Source organism: Sinocyclocheilus anshuiensis, unplaced genomic scaffold (assembly GCF_001515605.1).
Source record: "Sinocyclocheilus anshuiensis isolate Anshui unplaced genomic scaffold, SAMN03320099.WGS_v1.1 scaffold987, whole genome shotgun sequence".
In the NCBI taxonomy this organism is placed as follows: domain Eukaryota; kingdom Metazoa; phylum Chordata; class Actinopteri; order Cypriniformes; family Cyprinidae; genus Sinocyclocheilus; species Sinocyclocheilus anshuiensis.
The window spans coordinates 500341-515075 of record NW_015542416.1 but is presented as its reverse complement, the minus strand read 5'-3'; the positions used below and the strand labels follow the sequence as shown (position 1 = coordinate 515075).

The 14735-nt window shown below is 36.4% G+C and overlaps 1 protein-coding gene across 1 annotated transcript in view; it reads right to left on the bottom strand.

Annotated features, from left to right (window-relative positions):
* The window catches only part of LOC107693471 (lanC-like protein 2), a 25472-nt gene that overhangs the window by 5412 nt on the left and 5325 nt on the right, over nucleotides 1-14735 (bottom strand). Inside the window, exons 3-7 of the mRNA XM_016492877.1 lie at nucleotides 14312-14519; nucleotides 11339-11486; nucleotides 8355-8501; nucleotides 910-1064; nucleotides 781-808 (exon numbers count right to left, since the gene is read on the bottom strand). Coding sequence (XP_016348363.1) covers nucleotides 781-808; nucleotides 910-1064; nucleotides 8355-8501; nucleotides 11339-11486; nucleotides 14312-14519 — 686 coding nt within the window. The remainder of the gene's footprint in view (nucleotides 1-780; nucleotides 809-909; nucleotides 1065-8354; nucleotides 8502-11338; nucleotides 11487-14311; nucleotides 14520-14735) is intronic.

Genomic DNA, 14735 nt, shown 5'->3' with positions numbered 1-14735 from the left:
GTTAGAGGCCTTTTTTGCTTTTGTTAATTGTATAATAAATGAAAAGAAAACAGATAGAATACAAAAATATTAGAAAGCAAGTGTTAGTTTTTTTTGTTTTTTTGTTTTTTTAAAGAAAACAAACAGCAAATTAATAGAGTGCAAGTTTAAAAGGGACAAGTGTTGTTTTTTTTTTTTTTCACGACCTAAATGTTCATTCTACAGTGATGGAGGGATAAAATAAACTCATTAAAAGTGCACAGAATAATAAATATTAATTTCTAATTCTATCTGACTACACATTTAAATGTGACCAAAAACAAATCAAATTTGTAACATTTTTAAAATATCACTATGATGCCTGATAAAAAATAAGGTTGTGATGAACAAAAACGTGACTCTGTGAGTGAGCACTAGATGGCAGTGTGGGCTGCTGTATGAAGAAATAAACACAGAACAAACATGACCTTAAGAATAAACAGCAGACAGACACCAGACACAGAGAGCAAAGACAGAGAATGAGCTGGTTTTCAATATCATAAAGGAACATAACAGGATATTTGTATTTATGAAAAACAGAGGCCATGTGTAGAAGTGCAGCTTCTGCTGTAATGCAGTAACTCTTGCATGTGTATTGAGATGGTGTGTGTGTGTGTGTGTGAGTGTGTGTGAGAGTGTGTGTGTGTGTGTGTGTGTGAGAGAGAGTGTGTGTGTGTGTGTGAGGGAGAGAGAGAGTGAGTGAGTGAGTCAGTGAGTGAGTGAGTGTGAGTGTGAGTGTGTGTGAGAGTGTGTGTGTCTCACTTTATGAGTCATGATGAGCATATGCATTTATTATGTATATATAAATACACACACATACAGTATACATTTTGGAAATATTTACATGTACATATTTATATAATTTACATTATATATAAATATACTTAATATACACAACATATTTTTAGACACCAGTGCACCAGTCTGTCCGTCTCGTTGCTGAGGGATGATGGGTAATTGCCCGAGCGGAACTTCTTGTGCCGCACGTAATCCACACTGGGCCGGAGCAGCTCATTCAGTGTGTCCTGACTGACTTTAGCACTCGGCTGCGAAAAAAGAGAACGTTATATTTAAATTTTTTTTTAGCTTAAACTGTACAAAAAATAAATTTTCTCTACAAATAACTTTTTTTTGTCTAGATTGAAGAATCTAATACAAATTATTACATATAAAGAGTTGAATAACCTTCTTTCATGAATCTCTTAATTAAAATTAATTTTGGTATTTTAGGGAGACATGAAATCAAAAATATCTGGGTGAAACAACTGTCCTGATATCAGAAAAAAAAACTCATTAATAAACTTTAATTAAAATAAAATTGTTTTGCTGTAAGCACTTTTACATAATATTTTATTTGTATTTTTTTTAGAAAGAAAAGGCAATAAAGCAGCTTTTTTTTAATTAAATATACATTATTTGAAAATGTTTTGCCATATAATCAAATAATTTGACTTTAATGTCATGTTGTAAAATGTCACATGGATTGACTTCTCAAAAGTCATAATGAAATATTATGAATGAATAATTTATGTTAAAACCATATATAAGCAACATGAATACAAAGTTTGCATTTGAAAGAACTTCTTAAGATTTTTTTCTATGGCACAGATGTATATATATATATATTAGTGCTGTTAAACGATTAATCACATCCAAAATAAAAGTTTTTGTTTACATAATATATATATGTGTGTGTGTGTACTGTGTATATTTATTATGTATATATAAATACACACACATACAGTATACATTTTGGAAATATTTACATGTACATATTTATATAATTTACATTATATATAAATATACTTAATATACACAACATATTTTTATTAGATATATACATGCATGTGTGTGTATTTATATATACATAATAAATATACACAGTACACACATATATTATGTAAACAAAAACTATTATTTTGGATGCGATTAATCGTTTGACAGCACTAGTATTTATTTATTTCTGCAAATAGCAAATGCCACATATTTATACAAAAATTAAATTCAGGAAAAGGCACAGATTTTATTTCTCTGACAGGTATTTTGGGGGATCAGCACAGCGGCATCAAACCTGTAGCTGTAGATGCATTAAACGGTCCAGTTTAGTTCAGACGACCCACACACATCAATATTTATGCAATCTTTCTCATTCACAGTGTGCACTTACAGCATTTAGAGAGCGCAGCGCTGTGTCAGAGTGAATTTAAGGACGTTAGGCTTGATGAAGCACTGAAGGCTCCACTGAGCGGCTGCTGTTCCGAGTTTTTAAAGTCTCGTCTGCAGCTGAACAGAGAGAGAGCGGCTGGAGAACAGCGGACGCTTCACACTCTTAATGAGCCTCTAAATAGAGTTTTGTGTTGTATTGTGGTGTGATTTGAAAATGCCCTTTAGACGCACAGCTGGATCTGTTGCTGCACAAATATTGGCACGCTGTGGTGTGAGAGCGGTGATGCTGGCCACCGGATCACATCCCTCTGCGTCGCCGTGATGCATGCTCCCGTTGCCATGCCAACCGCCAGAGCACCCCAGCCAATCAGCTTGCTGCAGCTCTCCGCTCCTCCCGCCAGCAGCTGCAGCGACTGCGCTTTCCGACTGAATTAACACAGCGCTGAGACGGAGAATGAACTGACTTTAACTAAACATTGAGTGTTTACGGTTTTGCATTATTACACACTATTTTACATATTTAATACTGTAAAGCTGCTTTGACACAATCTGTATTGTTAAAAGCACTATAAATAATGGTGACTTGACATAATGACTACCTTAAATTTGTTTAGTTAAGTAAAGAGCTCTAAACTCAGCCTACATACATTTTCAATTATACTGTTCAATGTGCTAGATTAGCATTCTGCTACGTGATTAACCTGCTAACTTTGCCTATATATACCCTAAGCAAATAGTTATGGCAGGAGTAGTTATAGATTATAAAAATAAACATTTCTTGTTCTTTGTGCTTTTAGATTAATCTCATGTTTTGCAAGATATGAGCTAACTACTAAGCCTACATAAATATTTAGTTATAATATTCAATGTTTTAGTTTAGCATTCCGTTAGCCAATTAATCTGCTAGCTAAGCTTGTACCCAACACAAATGTTCAATTATACTACTCGACATACTATCTTAGCATTCCGTTAGCCGATTAATCTGTTAGTTTAGCTCATACCCAACACATTCAATTATACTACTCAACATACTAGTTTAGCATTCCGTTAGCAAATTAATCTGTTAGATTAGCTCATACCCAACACATTCAATTATACTACTCAACATACTAGTTTAGCATTCCGTTAGCAAATTAATCTGTTAGATTAGCTCATACCCAACACAAATGTTCAATTATACTACTCAACATACTAATTTAGCATTCCGTTATCTGATTAATCTGATAGCTTAGCTCATACCAACACGTTCAATTATACTACTCGACATACTAGCTTAGCATTCCGTTAGCCGATTAATCTGTTAGATTAGCTCATACCAACACATTTTCAATTATACTACTCAACATACTAGCTTAGCATTCTGTTAGCTGAATAATATGTTAGATTAGCTCATACCCAACACAAATATTCAATTATACTACTCAACATACTAGCTTAGCATTCCGTTAGCCGGTTAATCTATTAGCTTAGCTCACCCAACACATGTTTAATTACACTAGGGGTGGGAATCCCTAGGCACCTCACAATTCGAATAAAATAAAGTTATGTTTTGTAAGCGTTTGGTAACATTGACTGAATAAAATAAAATACTGATCTGTTTATATCACTAATACTTTAGCTGACACTACTGAAAAACAGATAAAATTGTTGAAATGTTTATTTATTTTGGCATGTAATGTAGGGGTGGGAATCTCTAGGTACCTCACGATTCGATTCGATTACGATTCAGAGGGCTGCGATGCGATGATAAAACGATTATCGATGCATCTTTTGTTTAAATACAGATTTTCTTTTTTTCTAACTGTCTGATTATTAAAGCAGAGTATCTGGAATGACCCATAATGAATTTACTTCCAAGATTTGATTAATGAAACGAATGGAAGTGATTTGGCAAGTCAACAACAAGGTTACAAAGAACCAACGGGAAATGAAACATGTGCCTGTAGCAGCATACTTGTTGTAAATTAATACAGACTTAAGCATATTCTTTTTTAACTGAAAATTGAGTGTTTACTATTATCATTTTGCATTATTGACACAATATTTTCCTAATTAATGCTGTACAGTTGCTTTGACACAATCTGTATTGTTAAAATAGCTATATCAATAAAGGTGACTTGACTATTCTGTAATATGGTTTCTCATATTTGTTGTGTTTCCACAATATTTTAGTTTGGCTTGACACAACTTGCATATAGTGTGGCTCTTGTCCAGGGTCTTTTCCCCTCCAGCCAGAAGCCAAAGTGCTTCCATACGCTAGCTTTTAACGCAGACGGTGCCGGTCTGATTTCACACTCCGCCATCATGCATCTGTTACACCTTTACAGCACACGTCTGCGGCGCGTTACGGCTCCGACGCGGCCATCGGAGCTGATCGCGGCCACTCTAGTCAATGCTTGTGTTTACACCATCTGCGCCACAGCACGTTTCTGAAGCACCGCCTGCAACTGCACAAAACACTTTCACTACGAGAGAAAGCGGCAGCCGCGCAGCGATTCCACCGCTTGCCGCGTCCCGTGTGAAAGGGCCTTAACACTGTGAGTTGGCAATGCATAGAGAACAGAACAAAACCTTGTCGGAGCCATAACGCGCCGCAGACGCGTGCAGTGTAAATAAGGGGTTAGAGTTCCGCCTTTTGCGTTCCGTCAACATCACGTTATCAATTAACATTCAGAAAAAAAAAATCGATTTTTGACATTTGTGAATCGATTCAGAATCGTCCACGTCGATGCATCTAAGAATCGATTTTTCCCCCCACCCCTAAATTATACTATTCAACATACTAGCTTAGCATTCCATTAGCCGATTAATCGGTTAGCTTAGCCTATACCCAACATAAATGTTTGATTATACCATTCTAGTTCTAGCTTAGCATTCTATTAGCTGGTTAACCTGTCATAATAGCCTATACCCTACGCAAAAGTTCAGTTATACTTATTTATACACATTAAGCGGTTTTTTTTTTTTTACGAATGGCATACGCAATTCAATTCAACAGGCAAACCCCAATGACACTGCAGACACATTTTCTTCAGTAAATGTAAGATGTTTTTTGTTATTCTTGTGCATTCCACACTGGAGCAGTTCAGACAGCCCGACGCTGCGTTTGCTGGAGACTAAAATGTTCCTGTGGAGATGACAGATTCCCGAACAGAGGCTGCAGAAGAGCAAAAGAGAGCCTTCCTCCTCACATAACACTGAATTACAGAGCAAAGAAAGCTCTCCCACTGCACCCAAACAAACCCTCCTCTCAGAGAACACTCCGCTAGTCCTGTTATTCCGCCATGTTTAACGTAAGCACTGAGCTAGTCATAACCCTGCCGCACTTCACCGCCGTGAAGCTCTATTACATCACAATCCCCTGGGGTTTGATTCTAAACAGCCAGCTGTCATTCAGAAACCACAGCGCTACATCTCTGTTAGCAGAGAAGATCATTCACTACTGCCGGATGAAGAATGAGGCGTTTTAGTGCTTTTCTCCTCCGCTTTTCACTGTATAGTGTGGAAATGGTCCATAAAGATGCAGCTTACATAGGAGCTGACTGCATATGAGGTTTTACAAGACTCCAGGGAAAGCCATTAGAGGAGGCGCTAGCATGAGGATTATCCAACATAGGAAGCTGTGAAATGTATGCTAATGCTGGCAGACTTGATGTTGCATCCTGGGATGCTTTTTGAAGGAGTATTGACAGGGTTCTCAGGTATGCCAGGCTGCTTTATGACATAAAAACCCAAACATCAATATCCAAACATCTTAATATCTATGCAGTTGCTCTGGAATGGCTTTAAAAGGTTGATTTTTCACTCAAAGGAACCATATTTTGGACCAAACTTTCAATGCAGCCAAGAAGATTTGAAACATTGACACAGATAGCTCAAAATTACTCATCCACGCAACAGAATAAAGATGCACCAATCTTAAAATCCTGACCAATACCAACAAGCAAATCATTACTGTCATGTTATAATCAATAAATAACTGATCAATAAAACACTAAAAGCTAAATTCAATTGTTTTAAATACAACAAGAGAATTCAGGCGTCACAGCATTATATCAAAAGGGATAGTAATTTTAAGATTTAACAAAGATTACATTTATTAGTGTTATTAAATATTAGTGTTTTTAAAATATTAAGTGAGCATTCAAAGACGATAGGGGAAGTGAGAAAACACTTGATTAAATATCCAACTTAACTAACTAATATTGACTGATAAGATACAGACAAATAAAAAAAATCTAATACGGGGCAATATATATGTGATATATCATACTTTGCTAGAAAATAACCACTTTAAAGACAATCTGTGCTTGTAAAATGCCTTTTGGAACATTGGAAGCACAATAAAATATGATATTTACCACAAAGAATTAATGGCATCTTATCTGCTACCTACTGACAGCATTTTATTTTTCAAATATAATTATGAATCACTGCTGTCAGATCACCAAGTAGCACGAGCTTTCTACTGTAATATTTATTCACAGATTAATAGAAAGTTCAAAAGAACAGCATTTATTTGAAATGGAAATATTTTGTAACATTATAAATGTCTCAATTTTTATAAATGCTGTTAATTAACAATTAGTTAAGATGTTAACATAACATCAAATTAATAGATGCTTCACTGCCAGGTACTATAAACAAGGATGGGAATCATAAGGGACTCTTTAATGCTTCCATTAATGATTCTTTTACTACCTTTGTTGGAAAAACATTTTGTTTGAAGAAATGCAATTACTTTTGCACATAATACCCTTAGCAGCCCATTACCAGAAGATGAAGTATTATAAACAAACACACGTCATAGTACTGAGACAGTGTTGGTTAAGGTGCTAAATGACATCTATCTATCAACAGACAATGGCGAAAGTGTTATTTTAATTCTGCTTGATCTTAGTGTGGCATTCGATATGGTAGACCATAGGATTTTAATTGAGCGCCTTGAGCATTGGGGCGGCCTAAAAGGCAATGTGCTGAAATGGTTTGAATCTTATCTTACGGATAGGTCTTTTTCAGTGAGAGTTGGGAACTTTAATTCTTCAAGATTACATCTTCCTTGGGGAATTCCACAAGGGTCAATTTTGGCACCGTTGCTGTTTTCCCTCTATATGCTACTTTTGGGGGCTATATTTCGAAAACACAAAGTATCAAAGTATCATTCCACTGCTATGCACCCGTGAGAGAGTCAAACCCAGATTCCATAAAGGTGTTAGTAGCTTGTTTACAGGAGGTAAAGGCCTGGATGGCTGCTAATTTTTTGTTGCTTAATGAAAATAAAACTGAGGTTATTGTTTTTGGCCCTAAGAATCAAGAAGTGACTCAGTGTTTAAATTCAACACACCTGGCTGGCTTTATGAAAACCCATGTGAAAGACTTGGGCTTCGTTCTGGATAGTGAATTAAAGATGGACAGGCAAATAAACACAGTGGTGAGATCTTGTTTTTTTCATTTATGTCTATTAGCGAAGACAAAACTGTTTTGATCTACCACTGATTTGGAGAAAGCCATTACAGCTATCGTTTTCACTCGAATGGACTATTGTAACTCCCTTTATTTTGGAGTTGATTGTGGTGCACTGGGGCGCCTACAGAGAATCCAGAACGCAGCGGCGAGAATGATTAAGTCTGCAAAAAAACATGACTCAGTCACTCCATTGCTTGCGTCACTAAATTGGCTGCCAGTACGGCTTAAAATAATTTATAGGATTTTTATTTTCGTTTTTATGGCCCTTCACAATTTAGCCCCTGGGTCAAGTATGACATCAGTTTATATGAACTGCGAGATCTCTTAGGTCCGAAAATCAACACCTTCTTTGTGTTACTAGGACAAAATACAAACACAGGGGAGATAGAGCCTTTTCGCGAGCTGGTCCAAAACTGTGGAATGACCTCTCTCATAGTATTAGATCCGTTAACTCACAACCGTGTTAAAAGCACATCATTTAAAGACTAATGAGGAGTTGTTGTGATGCAGGTTTAGTTATTTTAAACTGTGTCCATGTTGTTATGTGATTTGTGTTGTTATTTGTGACTATGCTTGTTTTTATGTCATTTTATTGTGATATTGTGAAGCACTTTGGGCAACCTGGTGTTGCATTAAACTGTGCTATATAAATAAATAAACAAACAACAAACACACACTCACTCACACACAGATGTCAGTCTTACCTGCATGAGCATGTAGTAAATGCCTGCCAGACCATGAGCTGCTCCCACATACTGCTTCTTATGCCACTCGTACAGCAGCGGGCAGCGCTCGGTTTTCTTCTCCTCTTTAGACAAGTTCTTCCCCGACTCCAGAACAGCAGTCACCACCTGGGAACAAGAGAGAGTGCACTGGGGTCAGATAATGGTCTTGTTATGGATCAAAGTGTCGGTCACTTTCCACTAATCAGCAGGTTTATTTGCAGCGGTTCAACAAGGGTTAAAGAACTGATTAAAACATGCTGTCAGCAAATACAAAGTAAAAGTGTGTTTTTCTGTGAAAAATCACAGAACTATTAGAAAGGCTGCAAATGTCACATTTATGCCAGTAACGAGTATCATTAGGAGAAACCATGTATCCAGGAAAACCATGAACTGCTGCATGGAAAAGAATCGTGCATGGATTCTTCAATTCTCCTTCATTTTATACCACCTTTATTAGAAGTACTGTCCAATGTATTGTATGTAATGCATATTTACATGTGTACGGTGTATGTAATGTACATTAACATGAAATTTACTAAAGCTACAAAAACTTGGATCAAGGATCCAAATCAAAACCTAAATCACAAAACCAGACAAAAAAATAAATAAAATAAAATAACCCCCAAAAACCAAAGCTGCAAAAACGCTAAAAGCAAAAGCTTAAAGGCCCGTTCACATCAAGCACAATAACTATAAAGATATAGTTCTAAAACTCGAGGAAGCGTTATTATGGATTATGGACTCAATGTATTTTAGTATCTTAATGCTGGATTTGTTTCAGCTTTTGTCTTCTCCAGATGTTAACTGATGGACTGGAGTGCTGTGGATTACTTGTGGATTATTGTGATGTTTTTATCAGCTGTTTGGACTCTCATTCTGACGGCACCCATTCACTGCAGAGCATCCATTGCTGAGACACTGATGCAATGCTGCATTTATCTTTTAACAGCCCTCCAATGTCTGTACAAATCACATAATAAACCTTTCATCTCAACCACCTCAAAGCCAGTTATGTTTTCACCAAAACATTCAGAAATAGTCAGTGACTGATTCTCAAAAGCAAATACTCCTATTGAAGTAAATGAAGAATAATTTCTTCAGATCAGGGCTGCAGATGGTGGAGATGTTGCCTGCTGAGATGAAGACTGGAGGTCACAGGAGCATCTGAAGCTAGCTATTTTCAGATGCAGTCAACTGTAAAAACCACTGCAGACAACAAAAAGACTATTACTGTATGTGTCTTCTGGAGTTAGGGTGCATTTACTCTGCTATAAAGACAGGGGCTACTCACAAAATCAAGTTATTGTGCATCTTTGTGTCTAAATGTAATCAGGTTAGTGTATTAGGTTTTGCTCTAAATATACCCCGAGACAGATATGAGGAGGAGAATGTGTGTACTGTATTATTTCAGCACAGATTTCACAGATCCAGACACGGAAACAGGGCTGATCACGCCACAGACTCCTTTAATAACCATAAATCCTGCTCATGCCAGACTCAAGTCAGAGGCAGCTTTAATGTTTCATCATTACTGTGGCACACTAACGCATTACTCTCTTCATCTCCTCTCGTCTGCCCACATACACTGAGAAACTGGACACCGGCCAGAGAATGAAGACTATAATGCATGACGTACAGTAAAGAGGATGAATGCATCTGCTGCAGACACACACACACACACACACACACACTCCAGAGATGTGAGCAAACAGAGGAACACCAGCAGTTTTATCAATGGATGCATTTGTAATGTATTTTTATCAATGCAAGTTTTACTGGTTAGTATACTTCATGTTAGGGATATTAATTGAGAGTCACAGAACATTATTTAGGAGCACATTTGCTAAACACCATGTCATGGATCCGACAAGTCAAAGCAATGTGTAATTTACAGAGTTCAATTACACTTTTCCTCAAATGCCCCCACTCCAGGGTAGGGGTGTGCGATATTAACAAAAAATAATATCTCAATATTTTCTGGGATTTTATCGATAACAATAAGTGTGTTATTGTGCTTCTTAAGGACTGCCGACAACAGCTGACTCCTAAAGTTTTTAATATTCTTCATAATTTGTGTGGTGGTCAGTTCACACTGATAGAAATTAATCTTTTCCAATAAGTTTAAACTGATTTTTACATTTTATGGGCATTGTTACCTTTATAAAGCCATTTCTTCTTAAAGTGTCCGTTATCTTTTGTGTCAAACTGTTCCATTTAATCAGTGAATTAGGATAATAAGACATCTGGGCTGTTACAAAGCAAATGAAAGTTACAAATGCATAAATAATGTTTTGATATATTAAACAAAATGTTGAATACTGATATTTGAAATTATTTAAATAATAAAAGCTACTTTAAATGTGAAATTAAAGCCACCAGTAGGTGGCAGCGAGTCACTGTTAATAAGTGAGTCATTGTGACTGAACTGAATCATTTAAACAGTTGATTCATTTTGGAACGAATCACTATCATGTTGCTCAGAGACACAGAACAGTGCTGTGTTTGGAATGATTTTTGTTGTCGAAATAGAGCAAAAACAGGCAATATGGTGTCTAAAACGTAAGTCTCTTAATTAGCTACGTTCTTGTTTATTGAACTGTTGTAAAAAATCAATATCACATTTGTAATCATGGTAATTTTTGGAGAAAAACTGCAATCTTCGTATGAAATTGATTAACTATATGAAGTGGTATAAATAAATACATTTTCTGCCATCATGTCTTGAATTTGCGATCGTTCTAAATGCATTTTAATAGACTGAATCATGCAGTGAAAGAACACGCACTAGTCTAGACTTCACGTAATGCGAGCGTGCGCTCTGTAGGGGTGATTTGAATGGTTTTTGCAAAATACTCGATAATGTCAAAACCGCATATCGTTAAAACAACAATTACGATATTATTACAGATTGCACACCCCTACTTCACGTGCATGCATGAATACAGACAGATGTTGACATTGACCTTGATGATGGTGTCGTCGTCCACCGCGTCCGGCCCGATCTCTGCGTTCACATACAGCAGAGCGAAGAGGTATCCGGCTCGACCGTACAGCAGCTCATCAGGAACGTCAGAGTCTGGACTGAGCACTGAGCGCTGGAGCTGGAGCAATCTGAACAACAGAGGAAACATGCATTATAATCTCTTTGTACAATACTGAAAAATAGCTTGCCAAACACTTTGTGCATCATGCGTGTTAAAACGCAACAGTTTCCAGTTATGTTTCCAGATGTTGCTACAATAGGACCTTACAAATAATTGAAATTATCTCAAATATCTAGATTAGATTTTTTTTTTTTTTTCATAAATTTCAGACAGTGTCTGCATCATACATTTTCAGACACAAGACTTAAAAAAGAAGAATATGTATTCATTTTATTTAATCTTTTTCAGATTGTATTCATTTAATTTTATTTGTTTTTCAAAAGCTTAATATGTACTTTAATTTATATGAAGTATGAAATGGTCAGATGATTTGAGTCAGTGATAATGTAATGTAATCCTGATTAAATAAACCATGCTGCTCGAGAAACATTTCTGATTATTATCAATGTTGAAAACAGTTGTGCTGCACAATATTTTTGTGGAAACTGTGATGCATTTTATTTTTCAGGATTCACAGATGAATAGAAAGTTCAAAAGAACAGCATTTATTTGAAATATAAATATTTTGTGACTTTATAAATGTCTTTACTGGCACTTTTAATCAATTTAATGCATCCTTGATCAATAAATGTATACATTTATTTCAAACAAAAATATTACTGGACCCCAAATGATCTGGTTTAATCTATTCTAGACATTAAAAATACACACAAATCAGTTTAATATAATTTGAACATGTAGCATTTCTCCTCCTGTTTTCCTTTTTCTTTTCAACTCAATCTTGTGTTTGAACAGCACAATGAGTTGAGAGCACAGTAAGGGCAGAGCTGGACGAGGGTTTATAATCAGACTCCCGCTGAGAGCTGCAGTCGATCTATCAGACGAATGAGTTCAGAGAGCAACACACACATAACACACGCTCCCCACAGACGCATGAGAGCCAGAGCGTCTCACTACAACACACACAGAAACGCCTCAGAGGACCAGAGCTCAGCTCCAGCTCTTCAATCAAATCAGAGTCTGTTCTCCTCACCAGTGCACGACAAACTAGTGCCTTCGGGTTCCTCAGTGGCCGATGGCAATTTCTAGAAATAATAGTGGCTAATATAATACAATTTACTGACAGCAAATCAAATGTAGACAATGATTTTTAGAGCTGTCAGTTTAATGCATTAATTAAAGTGCCCCTATTATAGAATTTTGACCTTTCATGCAGTGTGTAACACAGCTCTAAGTGAATGAAAACACCCTGCACAGTTTTAAATCTGAAAGTGCACCGTGTATAAAGTTATTGTCTCTCAAAAGAAAGAGTCGACTCTGAATCACTTAAACGAGTCCCGCAGACCCTGGGAAAACTTGAAGCTTGCATGCATGTCAACCTGTTGTTGGGGACTCCCAAAACCAAAACATGAACCTTTCATAACCCATAATAGGGTTTATTTTTATTAATATTTTTGTAAATACCTTTGGCTGTTTAGCAATTAATTTTATCTAATTAATCACAAATTAATCGCACATCAATCTGGACTGAGAAATGTCCCCCCAAAACATCATTTAAAGTCATTATTGTGTTAAACGAGAAAAGCATTAAACAAACAGTACACACAGCAGCTTTAGAAAGGAACATTTTGATCCAACATTGCATGAATAATGATAATAAATGGGAATTAATGTTGTTTTAATGAATATTGAAATATGAAAAGGTTTTTAAAAAATGAAATATATGATACTCTAAATATGAAACAAAGCACCAGTAGAAGGCAGCAAGTCTCTGTCTTAATGAGCGAGTCATTGAATCATTCATTTAACTGATTCGTTCAGACGGCCGATTAACTCAGAAACGAAGCAAGGGACTGTCTTTATAAATGAGTCACTGAATTATTCACTCACTCGATTTATTGATTATTGACTGTTGATTCATTCAGTAACGAATCACAGCTGTGTTTTGATCAGAGACGCTCAACAGTTCTGCTGAGGCTTTGATTAGAACTATTTTCTATTTTTTTAACACATTTCCTTGTTGTATAAATCAGTTTCACATTATCAATGGTGCAGATATTGGTTAAAAGCAGTACTCTAGCTGGTGTGATATTGCTCAACTATATATGATAGAAATATAAGAGTGTGATTCTTTTGTGCTCATATCTTGAATTTTAGGCTCATATAACTGCATTCTAATAGACTTCATCACGCAGTCAGTCGTCCTGCATCAGGATCATCAGACACTGCATCAATGTAAGATTCAATCAATAAGTAATCTCACCAAATTAACATGCTAAATCGACAGCCCTATAAATAACAAGCTAAAATTAACACATTTAATCATGCCCCCTGACTGTAATACTGCATTTTCCAACCATTGGGTTAATTTAAGTTTTGTGCACTACTTTTTTTGCAACAATGTAAGATTCAATCAATAAGTAATCTCACCAAATTAACATGCTAAATCGACAGCCCTATAAATAACAAGCTAAAATTAACACATTTAATCATGCCCCCTGACTGTAATACTGCATTTTCCAACCATTGGGTTAATTTAAGTTTTGTGCACTACTTTTTTTGCAACAATGTAAGATTCAATCAATAAGTAATCTCACCAAATTAACATGCTAAATCGACAGCCCTATAAATAACAAGTTAAAATTAACACATTTAATCATGCCCCCTGACTGTAATACTGCATTTTCCAACCATTGGGTTAATTTAAGTTTTGTGCACTACTTTTTTTGCAAAACCACAGCTAGCTTTCCCAAACACACTTCCAGAGAGCAGGCAGTGGAAGCAAGCAGAGAAAGCCAAAGAGACAAACAGAGAGTTAGAAATGTTCCTTACTTCGTGAGGCACTCCTGGGACTCGGTCTGGTTCTTTAAGTGGTGGTGAACGACTGCGCCTACAGCTAGAGGCCCGGCGTCTCCGCACAAGAAGCTGACGCGCCGCCCATTCAGGTTCCTCAGCGCGCGTTTGACGTAATCCAGAGCCCGCTGCAGATGCGAGGCCTCCTGCGTCCCTCGATACAGCTGCAGGTACAGCAGGGCTATGCCTGCCAAAGACATTCAGCTTACAATGCATTGGGACTCTACTACTGTACAGCATATTCAAAACATGCAACAAATTCAACTATTTATTATTTTCCATTTATTTCATATTGGATTAGCAATTTTCTTGGCATATTTGGAAAATTTTGATTTTAAAGTGCCTAAATACAAATAAAATAAACCCCAATTTTCTATAAATTAATGTGTGTGTGTGTGTGTGT